The sequence below is a fragment of the Cynocephalus volans genome, chromosome 12 (genome assembly GCF_027409185.1).
Source record: "Cynocephalus volans isolate mCynVol1 chromosome 12, mCynVol1.pri, whole genome shotgun sequence".
NCBI classification, from domain to species: Eukaryota; Metazoa; Chordata; class Mammalia; order Dermoptera; family Cynocephalidae; genus Cynocephalus; species Cynocephalus volans.
Window position 1 is genome coordinate 14,422,105 of NC_084471.1, and position 18,954 is coordinate 14,441,058.

The window sequence follows — 18,954 nt, forward strand, 5'->3', positions numbered from 1 at the left end:
GCCCAGCACCTGACAAATGACCGCATCTGTCTCCCGTTCTCTGAACAGGAGCAGCTCACATGTTCCACTGAGTCACAGTCTCAGAATTCGCAGAATGAGGATGTGGTACAATTCCATAAACCAGCCTACCTGGCACCTGTGGCCTGTTTATGCAACACGCCAACACCCTCCACATGGTCCCGACCTTGTGATCAATGTGCCATGCTGCAGGGCAGGAGCTGGCCCAAGGGGGACAGCAGTGGGAAGGTGCAGGCGGCACTTGGTGGAGCTGAGGTGCACAGGGGTGGCTGGGCGTCTGATCTTTGTCTGCATCATCTGCAGATGCCCACCTCTCGGACGGCCACCAGCCCCCCAGCCCAAAGTAGTCCCTGGCTCTGTGAGGCCGACAAGTCACTTCCCACCAGGAGACTGAAGAGCATTGCTAGCGGGGGTTTTCTACCTTTAATTGGGGATACAAAAGGCACCTCTCCCAGTACAAGAGGATCAATAACAGGGGCCCCAGAGCTGGCAGAGCCCTGCCGGGAGGGGCAGAATGAAGGAAAAGGCAGTGGAGGGAAAGCTGGGCCCAGGCGTCCTGAGGCCTCACCCTGCACCCTGTGCGGCTTCGTACCTGGACAGTGTGCAGCTCAGCAGAGCCTACCCTGCCCTCAACAGCTAACCAAAGCCTTCAGGCCCCAGGAGGCAGGGGCTGGGGGATGGACGAGAGGCAGTGATGGAGCTTCCACAGTCACCAGCCTCCCGCCAGGCCTCAACTGGCAGTGTGGGATCTGAAGGGCTCCTCTAGGGACAGGTCCAGGGTGGCGATCAGCCAGGGCAAGGAGAGCGGCACATCAGTCAACCAAGCAGCCAGCCTGTCTGTCCTGGGGCCTCCCACTTCTCAACAAAGTTGCAGTGGCCGGTGGGGGTGGGGAAGGAGGCAGGAGCAGCCAGGATCCCACTATAGAGCTGATCTATTCTTCCAATGCATCCCGCTGCTGCCCCATCCCCCCAGGCATCCCAGCCCAGCCGCAGCACGGGTCAGCTCCATCCTGAGAGGAGAGAAGAGGGTAACACGCCACCCCCAAAGCAGCTTTAACACCAAAGGAGGGAGAGAGGCCCCAGGCCAGGGGTGGAGCAGCGGAGGCCTGGGCTGCTGGCAGACGGATCCTGCCCTCACAAGGCAAACAGCATGTCCTCATCTTTCTCCTGCGTCTTCTTCCGAGGGGCTGTGCCAGCGAGGGGCCCTGGGGGTCTTTCAGCTGAGGGGCTGGAGAGGTTGGGCAGTCGATCGGCTGCTTTGGCCCGTTCTTCCAGGAACTTATCAAATTCTAGAGGAAGGAGAGAGAGGGTGGGGGTGGGCTCTGAGGCCCAGAGCCCAGGGAAGGGGTGGGTGGGCACGGGCTGGGGACTACTACCTTCGCTGGTGACACCCTTAGGCTCTTCCGCATCTTTGCCCTGAGAAAGCAGAAGGAAAGGAGGGCGAGGTTAGCCAGGCACCTGGGAGCAATGCACAGTCCATCTCTGCTCTCTATACTCCATGGTGGGGTGGGGTAGCATAATGGCTTGGGCCCTGCTGAACCAGAGTGTTGGTTCCAAGCTCTAGCTCTGCCCCCAGCTGCCTGAGACCAGGACCCTGGCTCTACCCCTTCCTGAGCCGCAGGGCCTTGGGCGTTACCCGCTTCCCTGAGCCTTGGTGTTTTCTTTGGTAACATGGGGATGTTGATGCTAAATGGGAGAGTTGCTGGGAAGCTGGGATGGGATAATACACACAGCACACCAAGCTGTGTGCCCAGCGGGTCCTGGATGAACACTCACTTCTTTCTTCCCAGTGTCTGGAGTGTCCCATGTGGAAATGCTGACACCATAGGTCTGAGGGTCATTCATGCTAAAGCTGGGGACTGGGAGGGGCTGGGGATTCTGCACCAGACAGAAGGGTCCAAGTTCTTGCCCCTGGCTTGACCTTGCAGACTGCAGGAGGCAGCCTCGGGGCCTGGAAGTGCCCTGTATGGAGGGGCCAGTCTGACTCCTGCCCCTTTAATCCCTAGGGGGCAGCATGACTAGGGGCCTCCATTTCCTGGCACCCACCTGCCTCTTTCTGGGCACTTCCCTTTAGAGAAGGGCAGCTGATTGTCCTTGGTCTGGCATTCCCTGCAGCTGCCTATGTCTTCTGTAAAATGGGGTGATGGTGCTTCCCTCTGAGTGGCCGGAGGTCTCCATGAGCTCTTGTGGATACAGAGCTTGGTGCTGTTATGGTTCCCCAGTTACACTTCCTAGCCCTTTCTGTCTTCCCCACAGGGGACTGGCACCCACTGGGACCTTGCCCTGGGAGCATGCTCTGGGAAGCAGCTCAGAGGGCTGCTAGCAGTGCCCAGGCCCTTCTCTAGGAGGCAGTGCCCTGGAGGAGGCAGGTGGTGGTAAGAGACGGGGACAGTAGCACTTGCCCTTCTTACCATCTGCTCACCCTGCCCCCTTCTGGGCATTGCACAACTCTGCCCTGGCCCTGTGGCCATTCATTTCTTCATGAGAAAAACGGGATCCCCTGCCAGGGGTGGGCCTGAGCCTTTGCTTCTGGGCTGGGTGTACACAACTTACCACATCAGTGGACAGCCACTGCTCGATGTCCTCCATGAGGCAGGCCTGGGTGACAGGGATCTGGAAGGAGGGGCAGAGGTTAAGGCAGGCAGGGGTGGTGTCCAGGGTGACATGGCGGGAGGCCTTGTCAACTCAATGTCCACCAGCTTGGTGGCCTTGGGCAGTCTCCCACCCCTGCCCTGAGCTGCCGCCTCCTCATTTAGACCTGTCCTGTCCTCTTTGGGGGGTACAGACCCTGGCATACCCTCCTCCAAGATGGCTGTGCCCAGCTGCCTGTGCCCCATGGTTCTGCCCACTGTGCCATGCTGTGGGCAAGGGAGGTGCAGGGCCAGCTGAGTAGGCAGGAGACGGGGACCGGGCTCCTAACAGCTGGAACAGGACCAGGGGTCAAGGGGAGCTTTCTCGTCCACGAGAAGAGGGAGAGGACCCCCAGCTCTGACATGGCAAGGGTGTGGGTGGGGTTCCAACCTGAAGGAGAGGGGCTTTGTGTACAGGCCCAGAGCAGGGACTACACCACAAGGGCTCAGGAGCATCTGACAAAAGAATGTGCAGAGCCCAGGGAGGGACCAGAGACGTTTTCTAGGAGCCATCAAGTTGGGGTGAGGGCATGGTAAGTGAGCCAGGGGTCTCCAGGTTCTGTCTCCTGGCACCTCTGCAGACTGAAAGTTCATGACAGAAGGGGGCAAACAAGGGGCTGGTAGGAGGGAGGTGCTGAGGTGGCCAGAGCAGGCTAGGCTGGTGGGCTCAGAGGGGCAGTGGCTAGGGACTGAACTTTTCCCTTTGGGCCAGAAAGACACGGCTCTGCCATGATGGCTCCTGCATGGGCTGGGACTGGGGGCTTCTCTAACCACTTCTGCAGTGGCAGACTTTGGGGTCAGAAGGATGTGACTCTGGCGCAGCCCCTTAGTACAGTGGCTCTAGGCAGGCTACTTGGCTTCTTTGCGTTCTCATTCCCTGCATCTTCAGGGAGAGAGAGCAACAGTCCCTGCCGTCCATTCTGCTGCGAGGATGAGATAAGGTAATGGATGTCGCGAGCTCAGCACAGGGCCTGGCGCAGAGCAGATGCTCAAGCAGTGCTAGTTACAACTTCTTGCGCATTAGAAACAGCGCTGACAACACTACTTATAGCCGCTCTTCAGATCCTTTGACAAAGAGAGGGAGGGCGAGTCTTTCTCCGACCCAAACCGATGTGGTCTCCCAGCTCCGTCACCAGCACCCAAGGACCCAGTGGGCAGCAGGAGCCACCTTCGCAGCAGCAGCAGCAGCAGCAGCAGCAGCAGCAGCAGCAGCAGCAGCAGCAGCAGCCGCGAGCCCCAGGCAGCCTGTACCCATGCCCTCTCAGCTCTGGCCCTGTCACTGCTCAGTGGCCAGAGGGGCTGCCTCAGCCTTGCCTGAGAGTCAGGAGCAGGGACTGGGCACGGAGGAGCCATGGAAGCCAGAGCGGAGGGAGTTGGACCTTGCTGAGCAGTGGCTGGGGCAACCTTGGGACAGCAGGGCCCTGGACCACCCTTCCTCTCTCCTCTGGGTCTTCTGACAAGTCCCTCTCCCTCAGTCAGAACCACCGTGGCCCCGAGTCTGCGCCTTGGCAGGAGCCTTGCAAGAAGCAGCCCAGCTGTCCGGTGGCGGGCCTGGCCCCTGCTCACCATGCCTTGTCTCACCATCCAGTCTCTGAGGCTCTTCTCGCTGCCACCTCCCATCTGGGTGAGAGAGAGTCACGTTGATGGTGTGGGATGGGCAGGGAGGGCCACTGCGGGCTGGTGGCCTTCTCCACCTGGGACCCTCCTCCTGGGTCAGGAGGCCTGTGTGTGTGTACGTGTGGTGTGTGTGTGTGTGTGTGTGTGCTTGTGCATACATGCAGGTGTGTACAGTGTGAAAGCAGCTGCAAGGGGCTTAGGGAAGCAGCAGAGGGCACTTCACTGTGGGTGAACCATGACAGCTCTGGGATTCCAGAGCCCTAAAGGGGTTGGGACAGGGCTGAGAGCAAATGAAACAAAGCTTCTCAACCCTTCCACGAAGGTCCTAGACTGTGGGCTGAAGCAATCCCAGGATGGCAGTGCAGGTAGTCATCTGGCAGTCGGAGGCTCCCAGGGCTTCTGCTGGGCACCAGGTTTTGGAAACATCCATTTATCCAATCCCCTCATGTTTACTGACAGCAAACAGGAGGTCTCCTAGGGCCCAGAGTGGATCAGGGGTACAGGGACACTAGAGTCCCAGCTCCTGGCCCACTGCCCTGGGACTGCCTTACCCACCCCAGCCAGAGCCAGTGTGGGGCTGGCACACTGCGGACACTCTAAAAATGGGTCTGTGATGTGCAGCGTCACCAAGTCATGGGACTAGTGCATTCTGCTCTGTATCTTGGGGGCAAACACAGGCTGCCCACGGAGTTGGCACTTGATTGCACTTTGAACTTTGCTGTTTGGAATCAAGTTCTGATGGTGCCGGGGTGAAGGCCTTCCACCAGCCAGACATAAGCACCTCAGGGGCAGGCATTTGCTCACACAGTTTAAAGAGTCATACCTTGATCTGCTGGAAAGTGCTTAAATCTCTCAAGTTATAGGGGATGAATGAGTGATAACATGTTTTGCAGTTTCCACTTTTCTGAAAGTGGAGTTGTGTGTGCGTTCCTCCCTGTGGGCTGGCTGCAAGGTGGTGAGGGAGCCAGCAGGTCTGGGCTCTGGTTCCAGTCATGCCCTGAGTTGCTGTGTGCCCCTGGGGGTGACCCTCATCTCTGGGCTGCAGCAAGAGCAGGTTGGCTGGGATTGCTGCCAGCTAGGCTGTGGAGACAGCCTCTGCCCACGAGAGGCCCACAAGGCCCCAAGAGGGGGATGCTACAGCACTCCCAGTGTCTGATTCACCTGGATTCCTGTGGCTGGAAGGATGGCCACTGGGAATAGAATGCTGAGGAGGGCCCAATCACCTCCACTCAGTCTCCTTTGCTCCTTACGGCTTTTCAGATCTAGTGTACTTGTTATCAGAGCCAGATAGACCAACAACAGTTCTGAGACCCTGGGCTAGGCACTTCCCAATTCTAAGCCTCAGTTTTCTCATCTGTAAATGGGGATAACCACACAGCAGAACTATCAAGACTAAATGCTGTGATACTTCACTATGTGCCGGGCATTGTGCTGAGGATATTACCTCTACTGTCTCACTTAACCTGTTTTTTTTGGTGGCTGGTCAGTAGGGGGATCTGAGCCCTTGACCTTGGTGATATCAGAACCACACTTTACCCAAGTGAAGGCGCCCAGCCCCTCTCTCTGGAACTGTTTTCTCATCTGTAAAAGGGGATAATGACATACCCGAAGGGTTCATGTGTTGACTCAGTAAGAGAGAGGGGGGTGTCAAGTGCTTGGCACAGGACCTGGCACAGAGCACAGACTCAGTAAACAGTCACTTACAAAGGAGAACGGCCGGCGGCTCTGAGACATGTGTGGAGAGAGGTGCTCTGCTTGGAGGCAGGTCGCAGCCCACACGTGGGGGCACTGGGTTCCCTCACTGGTCCTGCCTCCATGGTGCTCTGTCCTGCCCTGCTCTGACTTGGCAATGACTCCTGAGAAGCTGGGAGACCCAGGAGTGGAGATGGAGAGTTCCTGGGAGTCCCCAGGGACTTAACCCCATGGTAGATGTGATGGCCCCCACAGCCTCCTAATTGGTCTCCCACCTTCTATCCTGGATTCTTTTAAAATGGAAGCCAGACAAATGTCCCTCCTGTGCTCACAATTCTCCAGTGGCTTCCACCTCACGTGGGTGGCAAAGGGGCGTCTCTGCTTACCGCCGCAGTGCTCTGCTGCCGGGCATCCAGGGCTCCAGCCAGGCCATCGGTTGCATGAGGGGCTTCGTATTTTACCCTGAAACACAGAGGCAGCCATGGCCATCAGATGCTGTTGTTGACACACCAGGCCTGCCAACTGATGGAGGGTGGGTGTAGGCAGGGATGTGCTGGACTCACATCCATGTGGGCATGGGTTGAGGACTCCTACTCTCTAGGCCTTCCTGGGGATGGTAAAAGGGTCTCATTTTGGCCTCTGGGAATTAGGCTCAGACGTGTGACCCACATGACAGGCATCAGCAAAGGCTGGAGAAGTCAGGAGGGTGTTACTGGCCAAAGACCAAGAACAAGATCTCCAATGGTTGTGACCAGATTTGGCCAAACTAGGGGACTGCGAAACAGTTCCAAAAACAGTATGTTCATGGAGGATTATCTGCAGAACCTTTCTTGAGCAGTTCCTTTGTCATGGTTTTATAAACTGTGGTTCTGTACAAGTTTGCATTTGAATGGGGAATCCCATTCTGCTGCTGAAAACAAATGTGCAAACTCCTGGGTGAGGGGCCATGTTGCATGGCCTCCCCAGCACGAATGGCCACCTGCCCCTCCTGGTCTCAACAGCATGCAGAGGACGATGGCTCTTCTAAATGTCCCCTGGGGGATGCTGGCCAGCCAGGCAGGGGCAGGGCCAACACTGCAGCTGCAGGCAGATGAGGAAAGGCAAGGAGGGAGGTACGTGCTTGTGTCTGAAGGGAAGTTTCAGTAGGAGCAAGAGAATGACCCAAGAGTGGGAGGAGAAGCTGGGCTAACAAGGGGCTGGGTGTCACTCCCAGCTGCTGCAGCAGGGGTGCCCAGGGGAGGTACTAGGGACCCAGAACTGATGCTGGGAGAGAGCCCAGTTATTCTCACTCTGCACTGCCAGCAGAGAGGAGTCAGACTTCAGCACTGGGTCAGCCCCGCTTTGAGGCAAGAAGTTAGACATAGAATTCCCAGCACAAAGGGACAGTCTTGCAGTTAAGGGTAAGGGTCTCCTCCAGGTAGGGTACATCTGACACTCTACTGAAACTGGGGCTGGTTTAGCTCTGGGCTTTAGGAACAGAGGCCGTACCATGTTAACTCTTGCAATGCCAGTGTGCCTTCCCAGGAATGGAGTAGGTTGGCACTGAAAGAGGCTTCTTGAATAAGAGCCCCACATTCCCAGGAGGCCTTGTGAAGAGCACTGCTGTCTGCTCCTTCCCACAGGAGGCAGAGTCAGCTGGAAGTTCACCGGCTAGTTACATTCTCCTGGCTACATTGCTCCCCATCCATGACAACTGGGAGGGGGACTGTTTCCAGGGCCATGCTGGAGCCAACCTTAAAGCCAAGGTGGGTGCTCACACCCTTCTGCAGAGCAGCTTAGCATCCCTGGCTAAACTTGGGCAGTGAGAGCTGGCGAGGAGGAAGTGATGCCAAAGATTTAGCAAAGCATCCTGACCCAGAAGGCCTGTTCATGCAGGGTATAGAAGTGGACATGTTGCTGTCTCTGTGTCACCAGACATGCTTGGTGCTTCGTGGAGAAGGTGGAGTAAGGTGTGCCCAGCCCTGGGAACACGAAGAAACTGATGCTTTCTCTCCACTCAGAAGAACCTATGTTCTTTCCTAATTACTCCTGCTGCCTCTGGTCTTCTCTCTCCTGCCCTACACAGCCCTAAAGCCCGAAGCTCAGCTGTCCCCGAGGGTCCTGCCTACAGCAGTGGACGGCCCAGCACATGTGCCTGGAGGAATCCGTACAACCTGCATTGGCTGCACACCTTGGGCCTGAGATCTGCTGTCCCCTGCCCAGAGCAGGGGGAGGAGGGCCACTCCTCAGATGGCCCAGTGAGGCTGGTGAGCAGGGTCTGGGCCTGGGGTCACTTGGGGTGACACTTGTCTTAGTGTCTCTTAGGGGAGAGGTCGCTGTGTACCGTGGCACTGAGGAGGAAGCAGAGCATGCTTCCCAGGACCATAATGTCGGGGAGGACCATCCCCATCTCCGGGAGGGCCCAGCTGAAGAGTCCCTGATGTGGCTCACCCAGGTGCCCTGCTGCTCTTGCTGGCACCTGAGTGTCAGGGCCTGGTGAGTAGCAGAGGCTGTGGGGGTGCTGGCTGTGGTTGGAGCTGCAGCAGGGACAGGGCTGATGAGGAATTGGCTTCCCTGAGAGCCCAGACAGAGCAAGCTGCAGGCCAGAGGAGGGAGGTGTGGGCAGACACCAGGCAGGCAGACAAGGCCAGTCTGGTGACCAGAGCTAGAAGACCCACCAGAAGCTGGGCTGGCCAGCTGGCCAGTCAGAACAAAGGGAAGGGGAACTTGATGCGAAGGCACACTCCTGTCCCTGCTGGATGTTTCCTGCTAAGAAGGCAACCAACTCCTAGGGAGGGCCTGCAGCAGAACCAATGGCCCTGAGAAGGTACATGATGTCATTTCAGCTGTGCCCAGTCGAAGAGAGTTTCAAAGACGCAAATCTGATAAAAGAAAAATCCTTCCCATGCTCTCTACTGCTATAGTTAGCATAAAATCAACTGCCTTTGTGTGACCCACTGGGCCACCCTCTCAGCATCCTGCTCCTTTCCCTACACGCACCCTGCGAGGAGCCAGAGCACCTCTCTCCCACCAGCCTCTGAGACTTTATACATGCTGTGCCTGCTATGGTCTTCTTAACCATCCATCACCCGGTCCAGCCCTGAGTGTCCTCTGCAGGGTTGCGTGCTCCCTCCTCTGTGCCCTCCTCCAGGACAGCACTTAGCACTGCATGGCGATGGTTGAGTGCATGTCACTCTCTCTATGAGACTGCAGGCCCTGGACGGCTGCCCCCAATGCCTGCTGCCCAGAGGAGTGATGGTGCAACAGCAAGGCCCCAGCAGCAAGCCTCTGCCAGGCTGGTGAGCCCGGCCAGGTGCCAGGGGCTCCCCAGTGCAGCCAGGAGTGCTGCCTGCTGGGGCCTATGCAGATGGCCACCCTCTTGGCTGCAAGTCCCACCAGACTCATTAGCTTCTATCTGCATATCAGCCTCAGCAGTGTCCCTAACTCCATGGCAACTGTGAGCTGTTGGGCCCAGAGTACCTGGGACCTGGGCTTGGGAGCACAGCTTCCACCCAGACAAAAGACAGATATGGCTCACAGCCCAGGGCTGGCTGTGGTCAGTGGGCAGGAACGGGTCCAACCCCATGAACCCATATTGGCTGCAGCCTGTTAGATCTGACCTGGATTTGCAGTTGTCGAAAGGGTATGCCTGGGCTCTCTGGAGGTCCACTGACAGAGTTCTCAAAGACGCCAGAATGACCACTAAGGAGCTAAGTGGGATCAGCTGGGAGGATACCTTAATCCAGGACTTTCCTTGGCTGTAAAAATCTTGGCTGCTGAAGCTCAGCCCTAGGGGTCATAAGTAAAGGGCTGGAAAAAACGCCAAGCAAATGATTTCCCTGACAAGCTATATAGAGCCAGTCCCTGAGAAGTTGAGGCAAGGGGCTGGGCCGTGACGCAGTCATGTGCCTCGGCTGCTGAAGGCACTTCCCTGAAAGTGGACAGTCCACAGAGGACAGAGCCCCAGTTCTGGTGCAAAGTGGCAGATGCAAGTGGGGCAACAGTGACTTCTCTAGAAATCAAGGGTGGCTATGGAACAACAAAAATGATTTGACTTGAAGGCTGGCTAGTCGCTCACTCGGGAGAGAGTGGTGCTGATAACACCAAGGCCACGGGCTTGGATCCCTATATAGGATGGCCGGTTAGCTCACTTGGGAGAGCGTGGTGCTGACAACACCAAGTTAAGGGTTAAGATACCTTTACCAGTCATCTTTAAAAAAAAAAAAAAAAAAAAAAAGACTTGACTTGAAAGTCCCTGGGGGTTTATCAGGACCCTTCCCTGTCCCTGGAGGGCTTGGTATGTGGTAGGCAGTGCAGTGGGGATGTGGGCGGGGCTAGAGATACTGTATTGGAAGCAGACAGCCCTGGGTTCCCAACTTAGGCCTGCCAAATACTAGCTGCCTGACCTGGGGCAATGACCCAGTCTCTCAGTGACTCAGTTTCCTCTGATCAGATTATGTAAGATTCTGGCACAGTTGGTCATTAACTCATAGGCATCCCTTCCCCACCCACCCCTGCCTGTGGGTCATGCAGTCTGTGATTTGACCACAGGGCTCTCTGGGCCACCCTGTGCCAGCTCAAGGGATCCTAAGGGGGTGCAGGCAGGGGGCTGTGTGTTTTTTCTCATGGTGGGCTCACCGCCAAGCCAGTTGCAAGGACCCTGAGGGCAGCTCTCATCCAAAAGAGAGCCACCCAAACTGCAGGGGACCAGGGTGGGTTCAGGCCACTCACTCTTTCCGTTGGTCAGCCAGAGAGTTGCCCCGGGTCAGTGCAAACATGTCAAACTCATCTTCCAGTTGGCCAGAGGCCTCCAGAGACTGCAGGCCAGCCCTCACGCTGCTGGAGCCCAGGTCTGCAGGGACACAAAGGCCATGTGAAGGATTGCCACTGTCCCTGTGCACTGAGCTTGCTGGAGAAGCAGCATGGTGTGGGTGGCAGGCCCCTTCCTCTTGCTAGCTTTAGTTTACTCATCTCTAAGGTGGGTATGGGCACCCTTCCTGGGGCTGGTGTGAGGATTAGAAAACGGGTGAAATGCTGCCTACTGGATCTGCTAGAGGAAGTGGCTGAGCAGCAGGATAGCGATCAGATGTGTGGTTGATTTTTCAAAAAGTGTAGTATTAGTGATTCCAAATAGGATCCTGATGATTTCTAGGGCTTGGCATGAAGCAGGCAGTCAATAATATTAAAACCAATGACAATGATGCCAATTACTAACGTTTATCAAGAGTACCCTCTGGGCCTGGCACTGGTCTAAGCACCTCATAACAACTGTGAGGAAGGCCCATTCCTTCTCCTACACAGAGGAGGACAGAGAGGCACGGGAAGTTTAAGTAACATGCCCAAGCTCACCCAGATGATTCACACCATGGAGAATTCAGTGTAGAGGGACAGTCACAGAATGGTGGGATTTTTGAGACCCATGGGGGCTCATTGAATTGCTCTTATTTACCTTAAAGGGGCAGTGGCATAAAAAAATTAGAAGGGGACTTCTCCTGGCAGCCCAGTTGTTTTTGTCCTGAGTACCGAACCTTGCAGCTAGATTTGGCTTGGGACCCCTGTGAGGTGTAATAGGAGGCACCCCCAGAACTGCAGGGGTGCCCACAGCACCATAATGTGTCCTCAGCTGGAGCCCCCCAAACCGCACTTACTCATTCCTGCCAGCTGGGATGAGAGGTTGCTGGTGGCTGTCGCATCAGGGCCCATGTCGATCAGGTCTGCTGCCTGCTCGGCCTCACTTGGGGCCTGGGTGGGGGGAAGGGAGATGCCCCATCACCCTTGCTGCCTGCAACTTCATTCTCTTCTGTCTGCAGCACTGGGGCCTACATTCTTTTCCCAAGGATCCAGGGCCCCAGCAGCTATGATTTGGGGTCAGGGAGCTTTTCTTCCTCTCCTTTGGCTCCAGCTCAACTGGACCCCCTGGAAGGTTGGGAAGACCCCTGGGCTGGGCATCAGCTGGCGGTGCAGCCTTATTTACCTTTAAAGGGGCAGTGGCATAAAAAATTAGAAGGGGACTTCTCTATATGAGTGTGGATAAGCAAGCACCATCCTGTCTAGGATATCGGGGGAGGGAGGTGAGATAGCCCTTCTTCTTCCCATCAACTGGTCATGATGTAGTCACAAAAAAGAAGCCTTTACCTTGGTGGTCTGGCCTGTTCGGAACCGTTCGAACCTACAAGACAGAAAAGATCTGCGTCAAGGAGGCAACTGAGACTGGGCTCCTCAACACAGGCAGAGCTTTTTAAATTAACATAGTGGGTCATGATCGGGGTGACAATACATCCTGATTTGCCCTGGACAGATAGAGTGCATGCCTGATGTCCCCAAGAAATTATTAACAGTGCCCCTTTATCATTTACCAAAGTGTCCCAATTTGGGACACACACACACACACACACACACACACACACACACACACGCACGCACGCACGCACGCACGCACACACGCACGCACGCAGAGGAATAGACTAGTACAGAAAACAAAGTAGGAATGCATGGCACACAGTAAAGGTCAGTGCTGTTTCATGAAGCTTGTTTCAGCTATATACTTGTGTGTGTGTGTGTGCGTGTGCATGTGTGCACACACGTTTGATAGTGGCACTCTAAAGTGGTGTAAGAAAGACACAAGTCTCTGACCCTGCTCTGTGGCGCCACTTAAGTGCCAAGGGGCTGGAAGGGGGAATAAAGAAGACCCTAGCCTGGGATTTGCTGGAGTCACTGCCCGTAACTTACTGTGTGACCTTGCATAAAGTAGATCATTTCTGAACTTTAGTTACCTCATCTAGTATCTGTGGGCACCTGCCTCCCAGAATTGGTGAGGATCATGTGAAGACACTGAGTATAAATAACTGTGAGCTAGAAAGTACCATCAAATACTAGGTTTGGTGACTGTGGGTGTGAGGGGTACCAGTCACTCTCAGATTGGAGCCTTCGGCTACCTTACAGCCCACATCCTGAGATGGGAGGTGGGGACCCTTTTGTTCCACTAGGCCAACAAGCAGGAGAGCTGGGCAGATGTAACCTGCAGGGGCCCTACCACACTCTCAACTGACCCTGGATCACTCTATGAGTATCTGCTGATGGACAAAGATATAAGAAGTAAGCAGGGCTGGAGGAGGCTGGAGTAACCAGTGTCATTTACCAGACCCGATCACCAAGCGCTTCACAGGCATTATTTCACGGACTCTCATTTAAACTACAAGCCTCATCTTACAGATACAGAGCAAGTGTGGTGGGCATGGTGTTTCTCCTTCTTTTGCAATAGCACCCTAGTACTCTTTTGGGGAACTGCTCTCCTCCCATTTCCTGTGATCCTGGTTGGACTGCAATCAAGGGGCCCTCTCCCCTCCTCCTACTGATGGCACAATTAAATGAAGCCAATCAGAGTCTTTCTTGGGGATCTGACTTTTGAACAGAATGACACAATGTGGATGAGTGATTGGAGCTGATCCATTTACTGATGGTGGCACCCTGGGATATGGTCCAGGAGTTTCTGCCCTTGAGACCTCTGAGTTGCCCTGGGATCTGATTTTTTTGCTTGTTAGGAGGCTTCACTGTTTCATTCTTTGGATTCTGAAAGCTACCCATTTAATAATATTTATCCTAATAAATTCTTTTTCTGCTTTAGTTAGCCAGAAATGCTTTGTGTAACTTGCAGTCAAATAGCCCTCACTGGGCCGGCCCGTGGCTCACTCGGGAGAGTGTGGTGCTGGGAACGCCAAGGCCCCGGGTTCGGATCCCATATACGGATGGCCGGTTCGCTCACTGGCTGAGCGTGGTGTTCACAACACCAAGTCAAGGGTTAAGATCCCCTTACCGGTCATCTTTAAAAAAAAAAAAAAAAAAAAAAAAAAAAAAAAAAAAAAAAAAAACAAATAGCCCTCACTGAGTCAAGTAGCTTGTCCCAGGTCCCAGTGCCAGGAAGCGGTGGAGCCAGCAAGGACAGACTAGGCCTGGCTGGCTGCAGGGTCTGAGCTCTCAGCCACGACCAGGGGTAGACTCAGGGGCACCAGTGGCAGGGCTAACTCTGGAAAGGACATGCAGGGTTGGCAGGACAGGGCTACAAGAAGACGGCCAAGACAACATGCCCTTGGTAGCTGCCTTGTGTTTGAGAGGAAGATGAGAGAAGGCTCAAGCGGTGAGAGGAGACCAGGAGAAGAGGGAGGAAGGGAAGAGAGAAGGCTGGGGCAGGTGGCCAGAGGCTGGGGGAGGTGTCAGGGCTACCGTTCATGACGCAGGAACACGTTGTTGAGATTGTCATTGACGATGAGCAGCTCCTCTGTCAGCTGCTCATTGGCGATTCGAGGGATGAGCTCTAGGACCCGTTGCTGCATGGCTCGGCACGTCCGGTTGAGCTCCTGCCAGGAAAGGAAGTGAGACACACACAGCCACTCAACCCAGAGCAAGGCCTTCTAAAATGGGCAGTTGCCAGCCCCTGGCATGCCTCAGAAGAAGGAGAGGGCTCCAAACTGGACTTTAAGGTTCCACGGAACAGCTTTTTGGGTTCTATAAACATGAACATGAACTTCTCTTTCAAGTGTAACTTAATACACAGGAAACCACCACCACACTTACCTGTGCTGCAGACTTCAGAATAAAGTCTCTGTCACCATCTCGGTTAGCTGAAAGAACTGGGACTGTAAGGCGGACTGGCTGAACAAACTGCAACTTTTTCTCTGGGTGTCGTGGGAATTTTTGCAACCAAACCATTAAAAAAATACACTAGACTCCAATTATTATCTACAAACCATGATTTCAACTTTTTGCCTCATTATTCTTATTGACTGATTTTTTTCTTTCTAAATAATTTAAAAATGTTTCTTTTTATTTTGTAATAACTTTAGATTTACAGAAAAGTTGCAAAGATAGTATGGAGAGTTTCAATATACCCTTGTCCCAGCTTCTCCTTAGTTTGACATCTGTCAAAACTAAGACATTAACATTGGCATAATACTATTAACAAAGCTACAGATTTTATTCAGGTTTCACCAGTTTTTCCACTAATGTTATTCCTCTGTTCCAAGATTCCTCATCGCATTTAGTCACCATGTCACTGACTGACTTTTAATCAGTTAAGTGCTATACTTAAGCTTGTTTGGGAAAAAGATAAAAAAATTAAAAACCACAGCCTTATGGATTTGATTTGTAAGACTGGCTGTTTCTCTCTTCACATCCTTGCCACCAGGTGAGCAGGTGCTGGTCACAGTGGTGCAGATGGCCATCTGGTGCTGTGACTGTGGCCACAGGCCAGCACAGTTTACTCCTGGAGGTGTCATTAAGACCAGGAGCTGCCCCAAGTTTTATTTTGGCTCTCCTGTGGACCTTGTTACCCAACCCCTCTTGGGCCAGGCTATCTGGGGTTTCTTCACCTGCCTTTAGCCTGGGGAAAGGCAGGTCAGAGTGACTTTCTCCTCCTGTGGGCCTCCCTGTCTTCCACCCAGGACCAAGAACACTTGTGGCTTCATTTCTGCTTCCTTGCCAGCTGCTCTTAAGAAAGAGCTGGGTTCAAATCCCAGCCCTGCTACTTACTTAGCAGCCACTTGACCCTAGGCAATTTACATGACCTCCCTTTGCCTCAGTTTCCTAACCTGGAAAATGGGGGCTGGTGAGGATCAGGTGAATAAATGTAGATCAAGTGTCCATATGGAGCCTGACACATGTGAAGTGCCCAATGCATGGGAGTTGTTACTGTGTCAATCTCGCTCACCAGCTCCAGCCTTCTCAGTCCCCAACATCACTCGCACCTACATGGCCTTGGCTGGGGACATACAAAACTAACTGCACTACAGCAATGCTCACTCAATCTTCTCTCTTGCTAAGCCCTCATTCTGTCTTCACATTCATGTGTTCATCCAACGCTGTGCTCATACTTTCCTCCCCACCCCCCCACCATAATGTGACCCCTAAGCAAGTCAGCTTGGTTAGGCACAGGGACATGGGCATGAGTGAGACTCAGCCCTTCCCTCAGGAACTTGAAGGCTGGTGGCAGGCCACCATGAAATCAGACCATCACAGTAAGTACCCTGTTCCCTTGTGGATCCCGGAGACTCCTAGGCCTTGGGGTTCCCAGCTTTTTGGGTGCCTCTATGAACCAACCTCTATGGGAGGGTGTCCCTCCTCAAACATATCCCCTTCTGCTCCAGTGGCCTCCCAGCTGGGGATGGGGCTGTGGGAATATCACGTGACACACAGGATTGTGAACCACCAGCTGCCACCTGCCTGGGCTCCCCATGACCAGTTACGGGCTGGTCTCAGAGCCAGCACTGCTCTCTCATGCCTGCCGGCTAAGCCTTGTGTTCTGAAAAGTGGACATCTCACCTTTCAGCTTTTTCTCAGAACCATTCATGGGGAGCTTTATACCAGGCACAGGGCTCAGTGTTTAACATGCAATACATTATTTAATTCTCCCATCAAATTTGTACCATAAAGGCTATTGTTATAGCAATCTCACAGATGAGGAAACTGAGGCAAGAGAGGCTACTTTGTTCAAACCAAAAGTGGTAGAGCCGAGATCTGAATTCCAATTCCAAGGAATCTGAAATCCCAGCTATAACATCTCCCACTTTGACCAAGGAGTTCAGAGTAAGCTGTGAAGACTGTGGTGTGGGCTGGGAAGGAATGTGTGGGCTCTGGTGGGGGGCTATGTGCTCACCTGCAAAAGCTCCAGGTCTGCAGGCTCCGCCTGGGTGGGCACCAGCTCTGCCAGCATCTCCGACATCACCCTCACGTTCCCATTCACCATCTCCAGTTCGCTGTGCAGCTTCCCCATCTGAAACATACCATCGGCTGTGATGAGAGAAGCCAGGGTTCTGGATGTGTCACTGCTCACAGGGACAGAGCCTGGCACTATCAGCCCTAGGTGTGCACTGAGCAGCCAATGCCAGCACCCTCCATAGGCAGCCTCACTCCTGGCTCCTGAGCCACAGCCTTCACCGAGAGGCCTGCAGTGGGCATGTCCCACCCTCTCCACAGAGCCCTCCCAGATGCATCACCAACTGTTACCATCTCCAAACTCAGCGCCTGGTGCAGGGAGAGTCTAAAGGAAACAAGCTGAGGGAGAAGGAACCACCGAGAGTGGCTGGAGGACTCCAACATCTCCTGGGTCCAAAGTGGCAGCTAACAAGGCCCTTGAGGGAGGCTCCCCCGAGGGGAGGAGGGAGGCTGTAGGCCCTCTCTCTTCCTCCTGGGATGACTGGGATTTTGCTCCCTCTCCGTCTGGGATGGCTGGGATTTTGCCCTCTTTCTTCCTCCTAGCAGGTTTTCAATGATGAAAGAGTTCCAAATCCTTGGACTCGGGGAAGCATTGTCAATAAAGCTGCACAGTCTCCTCAAACAAGGTTATGAAAGGCCATTGGTATAGACGACTTATGCTTTGGGACTTTGTGGGGTGCTTAATATTCTCCTGAACTCTGGGTACACTGTAAATGTCCAAGAAGAAGATCAAGATGAGTTTCCAAAACATATTTAGCTGAAGAACCCTTTTATCATACAATAACTCACAGGTCAGGCATCAGTGGACTACATTTTTAGAAATGCTGGTACATTCTAAATTGTGTGACTGAGTTGTAGTTGGTTTCATAATATCATGTCACTATATAAATTTATGATGATTGTTATAGCAGCTACTATTTATGGACCACCTACTAAGTGCCAAACACTTAACATATATTGCTAATTTAACCTTTACCACAGTGTTATGAGATAGATATCATTATTCCAGCTTTTACAGATGAAGAAATGGGAGCACAGAGAGGAGTAGCATATCCACTATGGTTCACTGACACCTTCTAAAACCTGCAAACATTTGGTATATTCAACCTATTTAATGAACACTGTTGGTATAAGTGAGTGGAAAAACCATTGATCACAAATTCAACATATCCAAGTCAGATGGGATTTAATTACAAAGGAGTCTGGGAGTTACATCACGGTGTGTCTGAACATCTTAACATGTCCCAGGAGACAAGGGGACTTAATTAAACAAAGACTACTCAGTTTTGCTTACAAAGAATCTTCTAGCACTAGAAGTAATCAGTCTTAATCCATGCAGATACTAGACTTTAGGGAAATTGGTTAAAATCATAACCAGATTAGATAATTTTTGGATCACAGAGTAGTTTTACAATTTTTAATGTATCCTTAATTATTTTGTCTAGTTAGCAAAACTTTTCTAGTAACATTTGTAACTCTGGGGGTGATTTCATAACTTGCTATGAGATAACAAATTACAGAAGTTTCTTTTCAAATAGGCTAGAGTATAAGTCCAAACAACACGTATGAGCAGTCAGCAGGGTGCTCTGGAAAGTTTAGCCTCGCTTTTCTTCCCATCATGCATCTGTGTCTTTCCCACCAGCACACTCAGCAGCAAAGCCTTTCCATTAAGCTGATGTGATGGGTCTGAAGTTTGTAAAACATCTCAGAAGCGGGCGCCCCCACGGTGTGCAGGCTTCCACCCACATCCAAGTCTACAGTGACCAAGCACCCAGCTAACACTGGTCATGGCTTCATTAGTCCCTCAGCATAAGGAGTAGCTTTGGCACTCCGCAAACAGCGCAGGGCCAATAGCAAGTCGCCTCACCTCCAGCTCCAGGAGGAAGAAACTGAGGCACACAGACTGCCTAAATCCATGTGCTCCCTAGATTGAGGTGCTAAGCCTTCAAAGCTAGTCATAGGGCTCTGGGAAAACCTGCTCCCAGAATCTCATACTAAGCCTCAAACCTCCTTCTTCAGGCTTTGTCGGAAGCAGCACAGTGCAGTGCAAATACAGTCCCACACCACATCTTGGTCCACAACAGACCAAACACTTGATGGTGGTTCCAAGAGATTATAATTCTGTACTTTTACTCCACTTTTTCTATGTTAGACATGCTTAGATACACAGAACTCACCGTTGTCACAACTGCCTACCATATTCAGTACAGTAACATGCTGTACAGGTCTGCAGCCTAGGAGCCATGGGCTGTACCACCTAGGTTTGTGTAAGTGTTGTGTAAGTGCACTTTATGATGTTCGCACAATGATG

At 53.1% G+C, this 18,954-nt stretch overlaps 1 protein-coding gene across 4 annotated transcripts in view; it reads right to left on the reverse strand.

The window, feature by feature from the left end:
• Positions 1 to 422: 422 nt before the first annotated feature.
• Positions 423 to 18,954, reverse strand: part of TOM1 (target of myb1 membrane trafficking protein) — a 44,040-nt gene continuing 25,508 nt past the window's right edge. The window contains exons 7-16 of one of the 4 annotated variants that reach the window (XM_063075816.1): positions 16,585 to 16,701; positions 14,157 to 14,290; positions 12,072 to 12,105; positions 11,585 to 11,678; positions 10,668 to 10,788; positions 6,344 to 6,419; positions 4,215 to 4,268; positions 2,572 to 2,631; positions 1,395 to 1,434; positions 423 to 1,307 (exon numbers count right to left, since the gene is read on the reverse strand). In XM_063075816.1, coding sequence (XP_062931886.1) covers positions 1,153 to 1,307; positions 1,395 to 1,434; positions 2,572 to 2,631; positions 4,215 to 4,268; positions 6,344 to 6,419; positions 10,668 to 10,788; positions 11,585 to 11,678; positions 12,072 to 12,105; positions 14,157 to 14,290; positions 16,585 to 16,701 — 885 coding nt within the window. In that variant the 3' untranslated portion in view covers positions 423 to 1,152. Of the gene's footprint in view, positions 1,308 to 1,391; positions 1,435 to 2,571; positions 2,632 to 4,214; positions 4,269 to 6,343; positions 6,420 to 10,667; positions 10,789 to 11,584; positions 11,679 to 12,071; positions 12,106 to 14,156; positions 14,291 to 16,584; positions 16,702 to 18,954 lie in introns of all 4 variants that reach the window. The other 3 variants (XM_063075815.1, XM_063075818.1, XM_063075817.1) reach the window with 3 other exon arrangements.